Below are 21,021 nucleotides of genomic sequence, written 5' to 3'. Positions count from 1 at the left end.
TTTAAAATAAAGACTATTACAAGAGACAAAGAAGGACACTACATAATGATGAAGGGATTTATCCAAGAAGAAGATATAACAACTGTAATTATTTATGCATCCAACACAGAAGCACATCAATATATAATGCAAATGCTAACAGCCATAAAAGGGGAAATCGACAGTAACACAATCATAGTAGGGGACTTTAACACCCCACTTTCACCAATGGACAGATCATCCAAAATGAAAATAAATAAGGAAACACAAGCTCTAAATGATGCATTAAACAAGATGGACATAACTGATATTTACAGGACATTCCATCCAAAAACAACAGAATATACTTTCTTCTCAAGTGCTCAAGGAACATTCTCCAGGATAGATCATATCTTGGGTCACAAATGAAGTCTTAGTAAATTTAAGAAAATTGAAATCGTACCAAGTATCCTTTCTGTCAACAACACTATGAGACTAGATATCAATTACAGAAAAAAAATCTGTAAAAATTAAAAACACATGGAGACTAAACATACCCTACTAAATGACCAAGTGATCACTGAAGACATCATAGAGGAAATCAAAAAATACCTAGAAACAAATTACCATGAAACCACAATGACACAAAACCTATGGGATACAGCAAAAGCAGTTCTAAGAGGGAAGTTTATACCAATAAAATCCTACTTCAAGAAACAAGAAACATCTCAAGTAAACAACCTAACCTTACACCTACAGCAATTAGAGAGAGAAGAACAAAAAAACCCCAAGGTTAGCAAAAGGAAAGAAATCATAAAGATCAGAATAGAAATAAATGAAAAATAAATGAAGGAAACAATAGCAAAGATCAATACAACTAAAAGCTGGTACTTTGAGACGATAAACTTGATAAACCATTAGCCAGACTCATCAAGAAAAAAAGGGAGAAGACTCAAGTCAACAGAATTAGAAATGAAAAAGGAGAAGTAACAACTGACACTGCTTAAATACAAAGGATCATGAGAGATTGCTACAAGCAACTATATGCCAATAAAATGGACAACCTGGAAGAAACGGACAAATTTTTAGAAAAGCACAACCTCCCAAGACTGAACCAGGAAGAAATGGAAAATATAAAGAGACCAATCACAAGCACAGAAATTGAAACACAATCACAAGAATAGAAATTGAAACTGTGATTAAAAATCTTCCAACAAACAAAAGCCCAGGACCAGATGGCTTCAAAGGAGAATTCTATCAAACATATAGAGAAGAGCTAACACCTATCCTTCTCAAACTCTTCCAAAAGATAGCAGAGGGAGGAACACTCCCAAACCATGATCAAGTGGGGTTTATCCCAGGAATGCAAGGATTCTTCAATATACACAAAACAATCAATGTCATACACCATATTAACAAATTGAAGGATTAAAAACTACATGATCATCTCAATAGATGCAGAAAAAGCTTTCAACAAAATTCAACACCAATTTATGATAAAAACCCTCCAGAAAGCAGCCATAGAGGGAATTTACCTCAACATAATAAAGGCCTTATATGACAAACCCACAGCCAACATCATTCCCAATGGTGAAAAACTGAAACCATTACCTCTAAGATCAGGAACAAGACAAGGTTGTCCACTCTCACCACTATTATTCAACATAGTTTTGGAAGTTTTAGCCACAGCAATCAGAGGAAAAAAAGAAAGAAATAAACGGAATCCAAATCAGAAAAGAAAAAGTAAAGCTGTCACTGTTTTCAGATGACATGATACTATACATAGAGAATCCTAAAGATGCTACCAGAAAACTACTAGAGCTAATCAATGAATTTGGTAAAGTAGCAGGATACAAAATTAATGCACAGAAATCTCTTGCATTCCTTTACACTAATGATGAAAAATCTGAAAGAGAAATTAAGGAAACACTCCTATTTACCATTGCAACAAAAAGAATAAAATACCTAGGAATAAACCTACCTAAGGAGACAAAAGATCTGTATGCAGAAAATTATAAAACACTGATGAGAGAGGTTAAAGATGATCGAAACAGATGGAGAGATATACCATGTTCTTGGATTGGAAGAATCAACACTGTGAAAATGAGTATACTACGCAAAGCAATGTAAAGATTCAATGCAATCCCTAACAAACTACCAATGGCATTATTCACAGAACTAGAACAAAAAATTTCACAACTTGTATGGAAACACAAAAGACCCTGAATAGCCAAAGCGATCTTGAGAAAGAAAAACGGAGCTGGAGGAATCAGGCTCCCGGACTTTAGACTATACTAGAAATCTACAGTAATCAAGACAGTGTGGTACTGGCACAAAAACAGAAATATAGATCAATGGAACAGGATTCAAAGCCCAGAGGTAAACCCACATACATATGTTCACCTTATTTTTGATAAAGGAGGCAAGAATATACAATGGAGAAAAGACAGCCTCTTCAATAAGTGGTGCTGGGAAAACTGGACAGCTACATGTAAAACAATGAAAGTGTAACACTACCTAACACCATACACAACAATAACCTCAAAATGGATTAAAGATCTAAATGTAAGGCCAGACAATATCAAACTCTTAGAGTAAAACATAGGCAGAATACTCTATGACATAAACCTCAGCAAGATCCTTTTTTGACCCACCTCCTAGAGAAATAGAAATAAAAACAAAAATAAACAAATGGGACCTAAGACACCGTAACACTCTTAGAGGAAAACATAGGCAGAACACTCTATGAAATAAATCACAGCAAAATCCATTTTTACTCACCTCCTAGAGAAATGGATATAAAACAAATATAAACAAATGGGACCTAATGAAACTTAAAAGCTTTTGCACAGCAAAGGAAAACACAAAGAAGACAGAAAGACAACCCTCAGAATGGGAGAAAATATTTGCAAATGAAGCAACTGACGAAGGATTAATCTCCAAAATATACAAGCAGCTCATCAGGACTATTTACAATAGCCAGGACCTGGAAGCCACCTAAGTGTCCATCGACAGGTGAATGGATAAAGAAGATGTGGCACATATATACAATGGAGTATTACTCAGCCATAAAAAGAAAGGAAACTGAGTTATTTGTAGAAAGGTGGATGGATACAGAGTGAAGTAAGTCAGAAAGAGAAAAATAAATACCATATGTTAACACTTATATATGTTACCTAAAAAAAAAAAAAAGGTTCTGAAGAACCTAGAGGCAGGACAGGAATAAAGAGGCAGACGTAGAGAACAGACTTGAGGACATGGGGAGGGGGAAGGGTAAGCTGGGACAAAGTGAGAGAGTGGCATGGACATATATACATTACCAAATGTAAAACCGATAGCTAGTGGGAAGCAGCCATGTAGCACCGGGAGATCAGCTCTGTGCTTTGTGACCACCTAGAGGGGTGGGATAGGGAGGATGGGAGGGAGACCCAAGAGGGTGGAGATATGGAGATATATGTATATGTATAGCTGATTCAGTTTGTTATAAAGCAGAAACTAACACACCACTGTAAAGCAATTATACTCCAATAAAGATGTTAAAAAAAAAAAAAGAAATCCTTTCAATTTGTAACAAGTCAAGTAGTAAGCCTCTCTGTAGTTAGTCCTGACACTTTAAAAGAGTAAGTGCTAGGTTATAATGTACACATCATTGTGTTAATCACAAAGACTGTTCTGAACATTAAAAATGCTTAAGTGCTTAAAAAATAATAATAATAATTTACAACTATATAATATTTACAGAAAATTGCCAATTTGATAACGGAAACTAAAGGTGTCAAAGAGCAAGACCAAGAAATAAATAGGCAACATGTGAAATAAAAGATTACCATCCATAATATATACAAACCTCTACTAATTAATTAAAGACAGAAAAGAATGAAACAAGAGATAAAACAAGTACTTTGCAAAATATAATGAACAGGTAATTAATAAGGCAAATATAAAAAGAATAAAATTAAAGATGCTCCACTTCCTTGGTAATTGGGAAATTGCAAAAACAGAGACTCAGTATCATTTTTCACGCATTAGTTGGCAAAAAATACAATTAATAATATCCACTACTGGGAAGAGTATGAGGCAAAGGCATGTTCACAGTTAGTGTATATAAACTGCAGAAACTTAATACACAACACCAGAGCAGCATATACAATACTAAAAGTGCAATGTGCCCCATCGATTCCAAAAACCTATTCTACTAAATAACTTGTACAAGTATTCAAAGATGTATATCTTATATCTACATAAAGATGTCCAATGAAATATTATTTGTAATACCAAAATAAACAGAATTAACTGAAATATCAAAAAATAGACTTGGCTAAATAAATTATGATAGGTCCATAAAACTGTATGTACTAACCTGAACAGATCTCTAAAAAACTGTTAAATGAAACCCTACACAGGACAATATGATGATACCATTTGTGGTTAGAAAGGAAAACAAAAATCCTACCTATGAGTTTCTATATATGTATACTAATAGACAGTAAGTATGGATGGATGGATAAATGGACCAAGCTGTTCCCAGCAGTTATCTCTAGAAAAAAAGAAAGACCTTCACTTTTTAGTTTGGTTACTGTTTGATTAAAAAAATAATAATAATCAGAAAGCACTTATTGTATAATTTTAAAAAACAATGTAGATTAAAAAATGTTTACAGTACAAAAAAGGACATAAATCAGAAATCCATAAACTTACTCAATTTTTCACCAAGCATGTGAAGAATTTCCAGCACTAGCCAATGGATATCTAAGTGGAGATGTAACAAATGCCATGATGGTGGGAAAAGCTGTGAATGACATTAAAAACTGTGACTGAAAATTCATAACACTTTATTAGGTATTTTATAGCATGTCACAACACTCCTCCATAATGCACAAGTTAACCTAACACTATTCAAAAGCTCAAGGAAAACCTCTGTCTTCTTCATTAGAGGATGTTTTCACTGGAGATCTTTAAAAGCAGGATATACTCTTTTTTTTTTTTTTTTTTTTTCGGTACGCGGGCCTCTCACTGTTGGGGCCTCTCCCATTGCGGAGCACAGGCTCCGAACGCGCAGGCTCAGCAGCCATGGCTCACATGCCTAGCCGCTCCGCGGCATGTGGGATCTTCCCGGACCGGGGCACGAACCTGTGTCCCCACGAACCCGTGTCCCCTGCATCGGCAGGCGGACTCTCAACCACTGTGCCACCAGGGAAGCCCCAGGAAATACTCTTAACTGATGTTGTTTAAGACAGACCCACCTTGGGGCTGCTGAATAGACTCGTATAGTAAAGGCCCCTACAAACCAACGATATTCTACTACAGCTGCAAGGCAGTAAATGAATTTCTTTAAACACTTATCTTCATGATTTTGTTTTAGACTTTAGCTAGGACATATGTTTTTAAATGTAATGAATACCCAGGAACTTCCATAAGATATTTTAACAAGAACTTCTGGATTATCATTTAGACACTACTATCATGCCCATAAAGAAACTAAAGTTAAAAGTGGTGAAGAAATTTACCCCTCAATTAATGCTTTAGGATTCAAACCTAATTCTTTCTGATTCAAAAGCCAGTGCTCTTTACTGTGCTAGCAGATTATCAATAAACTTTCTCCAGTCAACATTTTGAATCACTAAAATAATACAATGATACATACTTTTTATTAAAACAACTATGATGGATGATGGAGAGGGGTCTGCCTTATCAAACATGCAAACAAAATAAAACACAACACTAATAAAACAGTGCTGGCTCAGGAATAGATAATAAATAGCAAAAATAGGGAAGAGAGAAATGGATACACATGATATGTCAAATCAGTGGGGAAAGCATGGGTCATTCATTAAGAGACAGGATTATTAACTTATTCATTTGTAAGAAACTAGATTTCCTACCTCACAGTACATTTTTTAAAAGAGATAAATTAAAGAGATAAATGTAAAAAAAAATGTTTTTTACAATAGCATAGGAATGATACCAAAAATATAACTATATAAAAAAACTTAAATCATCTATCTACCTAGCAAGTCAGATTAATTGCTGAAAAAAAAGATAAATGAAAATATTCGTAATACATCATACCAACAAATAGTATCTCTAATCTTAAAAAGTCCCTAAAAAAGAATAAGACAGATGCTTAACTGTAAATACCAATTAAAGCATTAGCTTTCATATGAGAATGGTAAAATATAAGAAATATATAGAGTCTTGAAAGATGCTTTTTATGATTTTTTTCATTTTGCTGATATTTCAGAAGAGAGCAGTATTTCAGCATATGATTTTTTTGTTTAAGTGTTGAAGACTCCATTCCCCTGCTTTAAAAATTCAGTCTTCTGATCTTCAAATAACCTATATTTTCAAGTCTGTCTAATTAAAAGCCTATGAAAGGCAAAACCTAGTTTGAGGACCCTTGCACACATTTTTTAATTTCTGCTGCTAGATAAATTATTAATTTTAATTTTCTTAAGCATCTGATGGATATTCAGAAAATAAAAATCAGTCCAATTTACAGAGACTAAAAAGAAAGAAAAATATCCCTCCCAGCACAATCCACCCACGAATCTTTATTAATTGACATGATTAAAAACAATTACCTATTTGGTTTCTATGGATTAGATATACTCACCTGTGAATTCAGTTGGAACTCTATTTACTTTTATTATTACATATATTGATCCCTGATAAGAAGAGTCAATTTTTTATTGTTGTTAAATTTCACAGAAATATATAAACATTTAATTGTACCTTATATTTTGGCAAAGACTCGTTCCTAAAAACTGAATGTTATTAAAATTGGTGAAGTCAAATAGAAGAGATTGAGAATTCAGGGAATGCCAAGGGGAATTATAATTTGTCACTCACAGAAGCTCATGTTTTCCCATGAAGAATTTGTTAATTACATCCACAGGTTGGGTCATGCTAACACATTTTTAAAAATGAAACCAGAGAGACTGATCATCACAGGTAGGAGAAAAAAAAAGGGGGGGCACAGTTAAAACAATCTTAATCATATTCTGAAAATATCTCAAAAGCCAGAACAGACATAATGATGTGGTTTTGAAAGCATAACTTTTTAAAGATGATCTTATTGAATCTTACTACAATATAGAATAGTGTTTGCCCAAACTTTTATCAGTGGGAAAGAGGATGCAAATTTTAGAAAACAAAGGTTACTTGATTTACTTTGAAACTTTTAAACATTTGCATTGTTACAATTGGAAGAAGAATAGCTACCACTGATTCAACGTTAACTACATCTAAGCACTTTATGCATTTTAATTATTCAATTCTCCCAATAACTCTAGGAAGCTAAGCCAATTACACAGATGGAAAGAGTGAAGCAAGAGGTGTTATTTGCCTGATGGCACATAATTAATAAAAGGAGGAGCCAGTATTTCAACTCAGGCAGTCTGGTCCAAGAACTACACTCTTGACTAATTTCCCTGATTCTTGAATGAAAGTCCATGCGGGGCGGAAAAAATACCTGATACTTTAAAAATTAAATGAAACAAAGCAAACCTTAGTCTGGTTTTGATTTACAAATGCTCCTGTATTAATCATGGGAAGTTCTGATAGGTGTCCTATATACAAGAGTAATCCATGAAGCTCATCAATCAACACTGAGGGAAGTTGTGCCTCCAAAGTCTGGTAGGGATGGACAGGAACATGACTTTCAGCATTTTGTACTTGCAGGGACCTAAAACACAATGAGATACAATAAGCAATTAGAGTCTGGATAAATTTGCACTCAGAAATTCATGCATTATTCATATTACTCATCTGACAGCCTACCTGAAAATGAAGACTTTAACATAATGAAGAAATGTTATGCACTGCTGCCTAATATTGGCTGCTTTGCAATGTAGGGTTGATATCTTCCCTAAAACCAAAATAGATAATGTTAATCATTGTTTAAATAATCAGTGGGCAGTGACAAAAAAATTGTGTGAGCCATATAAGTAGCAATTCTCTAGCTTTTCATTTTTTCAACTGACTCCTATATGGTTCTTACCATCCCCCACCCCCCATATGGTCTTAGTAAGGTCACCAGTGAAATCATGTTGTCCAATCTAATGGGCACCACTTGTGCTCAATTAACTTGCCCTTATAGGAGCATTCACTACACCTGGCTTCACTGATGTCACATGCTGCCAGTCTTCTTTCTTCCTCACTTACCTATAATTCTCACCATGTTTCCTCTGCTTTTGTTTTCTGGTTTACTCATTTGCCCTAGAGTGGTTATGAGTGTTTTGCACATAGTAACCAGCCAGATAATTTTTGCTGATGTAAATGCTGAAGTGAGGGAAAGATGGCATGGGTTGAGAGAGATAGGAATAAGTCATTTGGGGCCTTACAAGTCATTATAAGGAGTTTGATTTCACTGAAATACAGTACATGGCCTTTCATTGGGTTTTGATCTAGGAGGAACAGGAATTGATATACATTTAAAGCAGATTTTGTACATAGATTATAGAGGGGCAAAGGAGGATGTGTTAAGAGCCCTATAGCAGTAATTCAAGAGATCACAGGAAAATGGATAGGCTGAAGGTATATTTTGGTCATAAACCTACTGGGCATCCGATGGATGATATGAGTTTAAAGGAAATGAAAGAATCAAGAATGACATATAGGTAACTGTTAGCTCCATGTAATGAGTGGAGAAAACATGGGCAGTGTGAACTGGTTTTGGAAGACATCACAGATGTACTCTTTGCACTATCTAAGCAATCCAAGGACAGATGTCTGGCAGTTTGACATGCAAGGCCTGGAGTTCAAAGGACAGGTCTGGAATGTAGGAAAACCTTTTGGAGTTGTTATCATTTAGAAATAAAGGAACGGATGAGATCGTACATATAGGAAAAGATGTACAGAGAGGAGACTCAAACTGAGACCTGAGGAGACTGATTATTAGTAGTAGATCTGAGGGAGGAGGAGCTGGTAAAGGAGAGGCAGGAGAAGGGGGGAAAAAAACTTACTATAGGCAACAAATTATCACCCATATTAAACATAAAGCAAAATTTATTTTAAAATTTGTATTCAAATGAGCAAATGTGGACACTATTTTGGCAAAACAGGAGCATAAGCGTAAAGATACTGTCCATATATCTACATACCAAACAGTGCGGTGCACTTTTACAGCTTAATTATACTTCGCTTACAAAAGTCATATGATCCCCCAGTGTCACAATTCTCAGCCCGTAAAGGAAGTACTCTCTTAAAAACAACTGCTGTGAGCTTCCCTGGTGGTGCAGTAGTTTAGCGCAGTGCTTAAGAATCTGCCTGCCAATGCAGGGGACACAGATTCGAGCCCTGGTCTGGGAAGATCCCACATGCTGTGGAGTAACTAAGCCCATGCACCACAACTACTGAGCCTGCGCCCACAGGCCACAACTACTGAAGCCCGAGCACCTAGAGCCCACGCTCTGCAACAAGAGAAGCCACCACAATGTGAAGCCCACACACCACAATAAAGAGTAGTCCCCGCTCACCACAACTAAAGAAAGGCCACATGCAGCAACAAAGACCCAATGCAGCCAAAAATAAATAAATAAATAAATTAAAAAAAAAAAAACTGCTGTGAACTGCTGCATCCAGCCAAGATAGAGTAAAAGGAATCAGAATTACCCAGCTCCCACCTTAAACTAGAAAACCAAAAAAAGTAAAACAATAATTTTCAGGCATTGGACAAAGGCAACACAAGACTGCTATCCCAGAGAGAAGTCCTAAGATTGCACCAGCTTCCTACCTAGAGACAGTTTCTAGGCTGCAGCACAGGGAGAGAGAATTCAGAGCCCAAATCACTAAGTCAAAGAGACATGAAATCTGAGCTTAGGGTAGTCTAAATTTGCAGGGTAAAAGTACCGAAGAAGAAAGAAAGCTACACAAAAAAAAAGAGCCCTAGAAATGTACAGAGGGTCCCCTTTGAGTCTTAGACTAAGTACTGATCTGTAGGCCAGAGAAAAATAGCAGAAAACAATTCCTAACAAAGCTTACTCAAACCAGGGAACAGTTCAAGTTGCCACCAACAAGAATGAATAAAAAAAATACACCACAAAGAATCCTCAGAAGCCTTACTAGAGCTAAATTAACATTAGACTAAAGGTTACTTTTTAAAAGTCCTAACAAAATATACAACAAGCCTCAAAAAGATCCCATGGATTACAAGTACTCAACAGTAAGCCAGAACAAAATTCAACACTAGTTTTAGGAATACAAGAAAATTCAGAAAGTGGCAATGTAAAATCTACAATGTCCATTACACAATAAAAAATTACTAGATGGGGCTTCCCTGGTGGCGCAGTGGTTGAGAGTCCACCTGCTGATACAGGGGACACAGGTTCATGCCCCAGTCCGGGAGGATCCCACATGCCGCGGAGCAGCTGGGCCCGTGAGCCATGGCCACTGAGCCTGCGCGTCCGGAGCCTGTGCTCCGCAAGGGGAGAGGCCGCAACAGTGAGAGGCCTGCATACCACCAAAAAAAAAAAAAAAAAACAAAACAAAACAAAAAAACACTAATGTTCAAAAGAGCAGAAAAATGTATCATAAAACTAGAAGAAAAATCAATCAATACAAACAGACCCAGAAATTACAATGATGAAAAAATCTGCAGTCAACGAAGCTAAAAACAGTGGAAGGCATAAAAAAAAAATCCAAATGAAATGCCTAGAGACACAAAAAAAAATACAATATCTGAAAAAGGGGTAACATCAACAGCTATCTTTAATAACAGGTATCAGTAAAAAATAACATATTATGTATGCTATCCTGCCTTAACAGGAAAGCAATGCAGGGAGTAAAATCAACAGGAGAACAAGAACCATATGCACTTCAGTAAGTTAACCTACATAAGGGCTTTCTGGGGAGGGTTGAGGGCTAAGGGTTTGCATGAGTTTATTAACAAAGCCCTGACACAGCTGCATGGCAGGAGTAAGCTTATGTAGGGATAGTCTTTAATACTGCTAACCTGCCCAACAAAGCTGTCATTAAGTTTTTTAAGTAACAACACCAGCCAAAATGTCAGTGTAACAAGTAACCATTTCAACAAATAGTCCGTTGTAGTAATTTTAGGTCAGTAAGTGCTTTTCAAGGAATAATCTTACTCAATAAATGCCTTCCACAAACCCAATTTAATTAATTCACTCTATATAATAAAGGTATTTTTGCTGTTTCCACTACAATCTTATAGACGCTCCCCAGGAGTTTCAAAATAAAATTCTGGGTCTTTGGCATTGCTTACAAAGACACCTATGATTGCATCCCTTCCAAAAATTAACCACTCACACACACTTGGGTCCAAACATACGTAATTATTACTTACTCCCTGCTCCCTGAACTTTTATGTTTTTATATACCTCAATGTCTTTGTCTATACAGTTGTTTCTACCTGGAACTCATCCTATCCCCAAAACTTCTCCAAAATCTTCTGCCTGGCTAATTCCTCCTCATCCTTGAAGACCCAGATCTGCCATTACTCAGTGATGGGCACATAAACGGATAAAGCCCTTGGCTCCTGTAGCAGCTTTTGCATGTCTCTGTTACTACTCTTCCATTTACCATGCTGACTATGCTTGTTTATCTGTCTTACTCAGCTGCAAACTCTTCAGCAGCATAATTTTCCTCTTTGATTCATCAGCACCTTGCACAGTACCTGGCATGAAGCAGGGACCCAGGTGATAATGAAACAGTAATATCCAACATTTACTGAGGACAAACTAAGAAAACAAAACAAATAAAACAACGCTGACAGCTGATAACTAACAATCAGGCCATGATGTTCCCTACTGAAATTAACCAGTTGCCATACAATATCAAAAATAATCACACAAGATCACTCCATGATTATGGTGAAACAAGAAAAACACAGAACCTCTCTGTAATCATGTCTGACACAGAAACAAGGCACTGCAAAACCACACAAAAACAAACAAAATACAGAAACAGACTACCCTCCTCTTCCAGCTAAAATGACTATTGCTTCATTACAAATTAGAATCTTCCCTTGCCTCCTTCTGTGTGTCCCACCTTCTAGAGAAAAATTAAAAATTAACTTAGTCATCAAATTGCTCCTGCTTCTTAACAGCATCAAATCCAGAATAAAGCCATAACCCCCTTTAACTCTACCCCAAATCAGCCAGCACAAGCGCATACCCTGTCAAAAGCCCCTCCCTACTTCCTCTTACTGAGAAGCCCCAACTGTTCCTCATGATGTATATCTGCTCCTTGCTTCCTAAGCTAATAAACCCTTCAAAGGTGGGTTCCAAGTGATCTTTGGTTGCTGGGCATCACTAATAACAGATACTAGGCTAAGCACCTAACACACATTATATCATTTAGTCCTCACAAGAACTCAATGAGGTGGGAACTATTACCTAGTGTGAGACCCACAATTAGCTAGGGTTAGAACCCAGGCTGACCACAGAGTCATGATTCTAAATACTACACTGTACCAGAACTGTTAGAAAGGAGAAGCAGCTAGCCTGAACTAAAACACACTGCCCTTCAAGTCCCCCACAAATCAGTAATCCACTAAATGTTAAAAACAAACAGGGACTTCCCTGGTGGCGCAGTGGTTAAGAATCCGCCTGCCAATGCAGGGAACACAGGTTCGAGCCCTGGTCCGGGAGGATCACACGTGCCATGGAGCAACTAGGGCCGTGTGCCACAACTACTGAGCCTGTGCTCTACAGCCTGAAAGCCACAACTACAGAGTCCAAGTGCCACAAGTACTGAAGCCCGTGCACCTAGAGCCCATGCTCCACAACAAAGAGAAGCCTCTGCAATGAGAAGCCCGCGCACCGCAACAAAGAGTAGCTCCCACTCACTGCAACGAGAGACAGCCCGCGCGCAGCTACAAAGACCAAATGCAGCCAAAAATAAGAATAAATAAATTAAAAAAATTAAAAATTAAAAGAAAAACAGAAAGCAGAAAAGAAAAACAAGAAAGACAGCATGAGGTCCAGCACTTTCTATTTCTCTAAGTTCTCCAGCCCACTCCCCACCCCCAAAGCAAGTTACTAATTCACTTCAAAGATGTTTAGCCTTAATTTTACTTGCAGATTTGGAAAAATACTATAAATTTCATCTACAAACAAAATTTAAGTGTCATACTTTTTCTGAACACTAAATATAACTGTATCCTGAACTTCTGAACTATCACTTCTTTCATGTTATTATGATAGCCCAATGACACATCATAGACCCATGTACAATTCACTGTAAGGGAGCACCCATTTCTTTTTGCCATTAAACACACTTAAAACTTACCAAAATCACAGTTGGCCTGTAATAAGGTTTCCAAGTTGTAGAGCTGTTGCCTAATTTAAAAAATGTAAGGTGAGAATTAGTTTTACAATAATTTAAAGCATGTAACAATTACACAGTATTTCCAAATCTTTTACACAGCTTTAATGCCTCTCATTTGTGAATAATGTTTAACACTTCATGAATGTTTATTACTGTCAGCTTCAGGTAGTAAAGAGTCTGAGAGAAAATAAAACATGTCTTTGACCTCCCAAAAAGATCTACTAATAGCTACATTTATCTCAAAAATTATATAAAATATCATAGATTTCACCATCAAGAAGATACTGTTTATATCTTTAAGAAGTTTAAGATGGTTATATAAAACATCCTAGGTTGACAGTTATATAATGAAATGTTAAATTGTATCATATAGTTACACAATAGGAGTTCTGAAGAGGAATAGAATATGTAATGTAGACTAATCAGGGGAAGTTTTAACTTACGATGTTCCACCTTAATTTCTGAGAATAAACTTCTCTTGCCATTCTTCCTAGTTGCCTTTCAGCTCCTTAAAGACTGAGCCACATTCATAACCTATGTCCTGGGTAAGACTCAACTCATTCTATGTTTAGGATTATACAGAATCACACACAGCCTATTTTCCCAATAATACACATAATATGGCACAGGTTCCACGGGATGAGGGTGAGAGGAGAAATCCCTCCAACTTTCCATTTTCATTTAAATGTACCATGTATACATTCTTTTTTAAATTATATAAGTTTCAAGTATACAGCACTATAATTCCACATCTGTTTACACTACAACATGATCACCACCACAAGTCTAATTACTATCCATCACCATGCAGTTGACTCCCTTCACCTTTTTCACCCACCCATTAAACCCCTTCCCCTCTGGTAACCACTGATCTGTTCTCTGTATCTAAGAGTTTGTTTTTATTTTGTTTGTTCATTTACTTTATTTAGATTCCATGTATGAGTGAAATCATATAGTATTTGTCTTTCTCTGACTTATTTCACTAAGTATAATACCCTCAAGGTCCATCCATGTTGCTGCAAATGGCAGATTTCACTCATTTTAAGTCTGAATGGTATTCCATTGTGTGTGTGTGTGTGTATATGTGTGTATATATATATAAATATTTAAAATTCCTTCATCCATTCATCCAATGAAGGACACTTAGGTTGTTTCCATATCTTCATATCTTGACTGTTAAAAATAATGCTGCAATGAACACAGGGGGTGAATATATCTTTTCAAATTAGTGTTTCTATGCCCTTCAGATAAATACCCAGAAGTGGAATAGCTGGGTCATAGGTAGCTCTATTCTTAACTTTTTGAAGAACCTCCACACTGTTTTCCATAGTGACTGAACCAATTTACACTCCCACCAACAGGGCACGAGGATTCCCTTTTCTTCACATCTTCGTTTGTTATTTCTCGTCTTTTTGATAACAGCCATTCTAACAGGTGTGAGGTGACATCTCACTATGGTTTTGATTTGCATTCCCTTAATGGTCATGTTGAACATCTTCTCATATATGCCTGTTGGTCATCTTCAAGTATTCTTTGGAAAAATATCTGTTCAGATCCTCTGCCCATTTTTTAAACAGATTTGTTGTTGTTGTTGTTGTGCTATATGAATTCTTTATAAATTTTGGATATTAACCCCTTATATTAACCAAATATATGATTTGCAAATTATTTTCTCCCATTCAGTAGGTTGCCTTTTCACTTTGACGATGGTTTCCTCTGCTGTACCTTTTTAGTTTGATGTAGTCACATTTGTTTATCTTTGCTTGTTTCCCTTGCCTTTGGAGTTAGAGCCACAAAAATATTGCTAAGACTGATGTCAGTGAGGTTACTGCCTATATTTTCTTCTATACATTTTATGGTTTCAGGTCTTATATTCAAGCTTTTAATGCATCTTGAGTTAATTTTTGTGTATGATGTAAGACAGTGGTCTAGTTTCATTCTTTTGCCTATGGCTGTCCAATTTTCCCAACACCATTTATTGGAGACTGTCCTTTATTGTATGTTCTTTGCTCCTTTTCCATAAATTAATTGTCCCTATATGTGTGGGTTTTTCTGGGCCCTCAATTCTGTTCCATTCATCTATGTGTCTGTTTTTATGCCAATAACATACTGTTTGTTTACTATACCTTTCTAATACAGTTTGAAATCAGAAAGTGTGATGTCTCTAGCTTTGCTCTTCTTTCTTAGGATTGTTTTGGCAATTTGGGATCTTTTGTGGTTCCATATAAATTTTAGAATTACCATGTATACATTCTTAATGTATTTTGGGCTAATAATTTGCCTTTAATAAGTGACTCCAAATCTAAAATCTGAATTATGGACTGGGTTTTAAATAATAATGAAGAATTATTCCAATTTTGTTAATTGTGATTATGAGGTAATGTTTATGTTTAAAAAATAAGTTCATACTTTTAAGATACACATACTGACGTAATTAAGGGTGAGATGACATGATGCCTGGAATTTGCTTAACAAATACTTAAGCCAAGAGTAGAGGGATAAGGATAGATGAAGGAAATGTGATAAAACCTTGATGTTTATCATAACTGAGGGAGGGTATATGGAGGTTCGTTACACTATTCTCTCTACATGTGTATGTTTGAAAATTTTTATTAAAAATTTTTTTAATGTTGTCCAGGTTAATCATATTTCTATTACATATTCTATTATAGTCTGAAAAATATATTTGGAAGTCTGAGTTCATTCTCTAAAGATTACTGAAAAATTATGACTATTAAGCAACAAAAGTATTTTATTTTTCTTCCAAAATTATGGTATAGTTCAAAGCCTAAAATATGTCTTCAATATATGATGTCAAATACAGAAGAATAAAAATTCTGAAAATCACTAAAAAAGAACTCATTAAAACCATTACTCCAAACATTATTGCTTAATTGTTGTTACTGATAAGATAATCAAGTAAGCAGCAATCACAATTCTACAGGTGCTTTTGTAATATCAGTATTAGAAACCGCCCAGCAATGTAACGTAAAACTGAAAAGCATCTACACTCAATGGCAGTTTTAAAATAAAAGACAAAACATACCTCAAGAGATGAAAGAGAACTCTAGATGAATTCACTAATGCTGTTTCAGTAACCCATTGAATGCCAAATATTTCCACTGTATCCTCTTCAAAATTAGTTGGTAAAGGATCAAGATTCAAAATCAGTCTGAAATGAAACTCTGATTTAATCCCATAAAAAGTATGCTATATCCCATACTATAGCATGAGGTTTATTTTGACATTATATGAATCCATATTACACATGACATGTCAACAATGATGTTATAAAGTAAGGAAATGCCTTGGTACCTTATATCTCAGTAATAGTACAACTGGACTGTATTAAGAATTCAACCCTATACTGTGATAAAAAAAAAAAGTTTAACTAAAGAGCAATATAACTTGAGGGAAAAATGTGGGAAGGGGTCTAGGGAACATACTTTCATCTGTCTTCAACTGTGGTCTTCAGTTGTAGAATTTCACCCTTTGAGGGGACATTTAATTTTTAAAACAGTTAAAAGGTATTCTGAGCCATGTCTAAAGAAGGGCATAATCAAGTTGAATAATATCCTTTAAGGTCTCAAAGAAGGTACAACTGTAATAATCAACAAAAATGGTTTCCTTTCTGACTGAAATTGCCTCAGCAGGTATTTCCAAAATATTTCAGCAACAGCAGTTTTACTGCAATATGTGTATACACCTGTCCAAGATAAGAGCTTTGAAGATAACATTCCTGTGAACTTACACAATATGGAGCATTTATTAGAAAGTTTAAAAACATAAGTCTATAAGATTTCTATATGTTTAAATATACAGAGTGAGAAGACACTGGGGCAACAAAAAATGAGCATGTCTTAATTATTGAGATGCTTCCGAATATTATCGCATGTTTTAGAAGGAAATGGGACTTCAAAAAGCCCAGGTAGTTCAGAATTCACTTCAAGTAAATTAGTGCCCGGCTCCTTACTCCAAAGCTGAGGCAGCAGTGAGGTCAGAGAACATCAGGTAACAAGAAAGTTCTCCTTGCAAATATCTTTCAGGTGTGCTCTAATCAGGAAACCAACAGAGCTGATAGCTTGCATCTGTGTGATATACTAAGCCGATTTACAAGAACATTGCCTGATGAACTTTAAAGTTTAATGGACTTAAGTCATAATTAAATAACATTCCTAAACAGACCGATACAAAATCTAAATAGGGAAAAACAAAGTTTCCGATTTTTTACCTACCGCTTAAGAGCTCCGCTGGAAAGGTAAGACTCTCCAGAAAAATGTTGTCCTCCTCCTCTGTTGTCAAAATCACAAGAAAAGCAAGGGGGTTTGCACCATTCTGTCTCCAGCTCCAGCTCCAAGCTGTCGGTCAGAAACGTCGACGCAGCGGGACAGTTATCCATTGTTTACTTCATGTCCTGAAATGTTTGGGGTTCATTATGATTATCAAGGGCTCCAAAGAAGTTGTGATGAGATTCCTGTAGGTGGGGAGGGCCGAGACATTGGGGGTGACCTCAGAAAATTCCCCCAAAGCCGCCACGCCCCCGCACAAAGGAAAAAAACGAAAGGCCAAATCCTCAACAACTCTCCCGCCACGGACTCCCCCAGATCAAGGCTGTCAGAACTTAGAATGCACCCCCGACCGGCTGTGGCAGTAACTTAAAATCCCCTCTACGTCAGACCCTGCAGCCCAGGGCAGGGTGAAGAAGTGCCCGCCTTGACCTGCGTCCTTCGCTACGTTACTAAACCGCACTGAGCCAGTTTCCCCGCAGTGTCTGGAACTGCAAGCTCCCTCGCAGACTGCAGGCGAGGATCAGTAGGGCCTGGCGCAAACCCCGACTTCTCCCGGCCGGGGGGCAAGCCCCGCCAGGTCCGCACAAGGCAGCGATCCGCGCGGGGCGGCCAAAGGGCGAGGGGAGCCGGTGTCCTGCGCCCCCGGGCGCCCCTGGTTTGGTGCACGTCGTACCTGCTCACACTTTCAGTCCCAATGATCCACCCTGGCGGTCCCGACCAGAGCCAGCTAGTCCGTGTGGTCTAAATCCCAAACAAGCGAAATTCCCGCCAAGGCGCGCCCGCGCTCAGAAAGGGCGGGGCCACGGAGCAGCCCGCCCCCAGAGGTCCGCTCGCGAGGTCTCCGCGGGAACAGCCAGAGCTCCGTAAGTTCTCGCGAGAGTCTTCCAGTCAAGGAGTCTGTTCGGCGCTTTGCCTTTTTTTTTTCTTTCTGGTTTTTTTTTTTTTTCCTTTAGTAGTTTTAATTGGTACTTTGGGCCGAAAGGCTGGGCCTCACCGAGAAAGGAAACTGAGGCTAAGGTGAGCAAGGCTTAGGGACCGCGGGGTTGTCGTCCGGCCGAGCTTGGCAAAAGACCTCTGCTGAAGTGAGTCGCAGGCGGGTGTTTGAGGGCCGCGCCGTCCCCTCTTGTTCCTGCCCTAGTCCCAGCAGGTCTTTTGTTGAGGTGGAGGATGCCTATTGTTCATGGATTGTGGGCAAGGCAAGGCAAGTGCGAAAATGAGTTTAATCCAGTGTGCGGAAACGCTGAGTAGGTCACGTGATACTTGTTTTCCGTATTAAAAAAAGTTTTTTTAATGACATATCTGGACAGGTTTAAGTTGCTTAAACTTGGACGTGTTTGTAAAGAGTACACTTAAGGCATTTTTATCTTTTTTTTTTTTTTGACCGTGGGGCTTGTGGGGATCTTAGTTCTCCCACCAGGGATCCAACTGGGCCCCCCCTGCAGTGGAAGCACAGAGTCCTAACCACTGGACCACCAGGGAATTCCCATTTTTATCTTTTTAAAGTGTTCTTTAATTCTACTCTTCAGAAGACTTTTCAGTCTAAGTCAGATAACACATTTCAACTGTCTTAAGTTCCAAGAAAAACATGAGAATTTCTCATTTAAATGTCCTGCTATAATTTGAGTATTCCCCATTGCCCATTTCTCCCAGTTTGTCCTAGGTTTAATTATTGCACAGAGAACCTATCAAAACTTTCCTCTATTCAAACCGAATACCGCATAGTTTCTGACAAATGGGATGAGGTGGGGAAAAACAATATGATCTCTATTACGACTGTAACCTAGGGACCCTGTGTTGGGTGCTCTGTCTCTTATGCTCAGCCTGTATACCGTGAGACTTGATGCTTTGTTGGGAATCAGTGCAACTCATTAATGGTTCACGTGGTGTCTCTAGCATGACACATAGTGTCATCTATGACAATCTCTAGAAAATAGTGCCTAGGTATGAGAATATTGGGCTGTGACACTGAGTTTAGGAGACCTGGGTCAACAGATAGTCATTGTTACTTCTTCCTCTATTCAAAATCCAAATAGACCCATTTTTCCTTTTTCAAGTGACTGATGTTGAGTGATCAATTTGGTTAAACCAGTGAGTGGAGTGGGAAGAACTAAATAAATTCTCTGAAATAACTTAAGCTAGTACTATCGTACATATTATATCAGTAAGAATTTTTCCAAAAAAAAAAAAATCTCCATCAAGTAATAGGTGGCATGCTCAAGAGAGGTGATTGAAAGGTGCTTAACGAAAGGGCAGTTTACAAAGATGTGGATGGTATTACCAGAAAACAAAAAGTGATGGTGAAGCACCCAGAAATAATCAGAGTCATTATTTCTTTTAGGCCTAAGGGGTAAGGGAAAAAGGGATTGCCAGGGAGACTTACTGCTGTAGGAGACAGCCACCTACCTGGTAGCCACCTATGGTACCTTAACAGAGGAGCATAGTCAGTGTCAACCTGAACCCAACAGGAAGGAGCTAGTAGGATTCAGTACAGGCAGACCTCATTTTATTGAGGTTTGCTTTATTGTGCCGCCCAGATAACTGTGTTTTTACGAATTGAAGGTTTGTGGTAACCCTGTGTCTAAGAAGTCTGTTGGCACTGTTTCTCCAGCATTTGCTCACTTCATGTCTCTGTGTCACATTATGACAATTATGTAATTATGACAATATTTCAAACTTTTTCATTATTATATTTATTATAGTGATCTGTGATCAGTGATCTTTGATGATACTATTATAATTATTTTGGGGTACCACTAACCAGGCCCATGTAAGAAAGTGAACTTAATTGTTGAAATGACAACAAAGGATTTAGAATATTACATAAACTTAGCTGATAAAGCATTGACAGGGTTTGAGAGGGTTGACTTCAGTTTTGAAAGACATTCTACTGTGGGTAAAATGCTATCAAACATCCTTCCATGCCACAGAGAAATCATTCATGAGTCAATCAATGTGGCAAACTTCATTTTTGTCTTCTTTTAAGAAATTGCCACACCTACCCCAGGCTTCAGAAACCACCACCCTGATCAGTCAGTGGCCATCAACAGTGAGGCAAGACTGTCCACTAGCAAAAAGATTATAACTTGCTGAAGGCTTAGATGATGGTTAGCATTTTTTTAGCATTAAAGTATTTTTAAATTAAGGTATATACCTTTTTTTTAGACATAGTGTTATTGCACACTACAGTATAGTGTAAACATAACTTTTATATACACTGGGAAACCAAAAAATTTGTGTGACTCACTTTATTGCGATATTTGCTTTATTGTGGTATCTGGAACAAAACTCACAATATCTCCAAGGTATACCTATACTCAAACCTCTTTCCCTCCACACTGCAGTGCCAACTGGTGTCTCTCATTGGCCAAAACCAACCTAAAAGCAGAGGGCAAGGATGTAACTTATAAAGTTCTGGCTCATGGGGTAGAGTCCAGACTGAAGAAAGATAGTGAATCTGACAAAAATGAGGTCAATTTTGTCAAGA

The 21,021-nt window shown here is 37.4% G+C and overlaps 1 protein-coding gene across 5 annotated transcripts in view; it reads right to left on the bottom strand.

Moving 5' to 3' along the window:
• Positions 1 to 18,345, bottom strand: part of MMS22L (MMS22 like, DNA repair protein) — a 151,335-nt gene extending 132,990 nt beyond the window's left edge. For 3 of the 5 annotated variants that reach the window (XM_024119319.3, XM_024119317.3, XM_024119320.3), the window contains exons 1-7: positions 18,211 to 18,345; positions 17,484 to 17,662; positions 16,295 to 16,420; positions 13,210 to 13,259; positions 7,738 to 7,825; positions 7,465 to 7,642; positions 4,657 to 4,747 (exon numbers count right to left, since the gene is read on the bottom strand). In XM_024119319.3, the coding sequence (XP_023975087.1) occupies positions 4,657 to 4,747; positions 7,465 to 7,642; positions 7,738 to 7,825; positions 13,210 to 13,259; positions 16,295 to 16,420; positions 17,484 to 17,647 (697 nt within the window). In that variant the 5' untranslated portion in view covers positions 17,648 to 17,662; positions 18,211 to 18,345. Of the gene's footprint in view, positions 1 to 4,656; positions 4,748 to 7,464; positions 7,643 to 7,737; positions 7,826 to 13,209; positions 13,260 to 16,294; positions 16,421 to 17,483; positions 17,723 to 18,210 lie in introns of all 5 variants that reach the window. The other 2 variants (XM_024119318.3, XM_055087612.1) reach the window with 2 other exon arrangements.
• Between the last annotated feature and the right edge of the window lie 2,676 nt (positions 18,346 to 21,021).

The sequence above is a fragment of the Physeter macrocephalus genome, chromosome 10 (genome assembly GCF_002837175.3).
Source record: "Physeter macrocephalus isolate SW-GA chromosome 10, ASM283717v5, whole genome shotgun sequence".
Classification (NCBI taxonomy): Eukaryota; Metazoa; Chordata; class Mammalia; order Artiodactyla; family Physeteridae; genus Physeter; species Physeter macrocephalus.
This window is presented reverse-complemented; position numbering and strand designations above follow the sequence as displayed.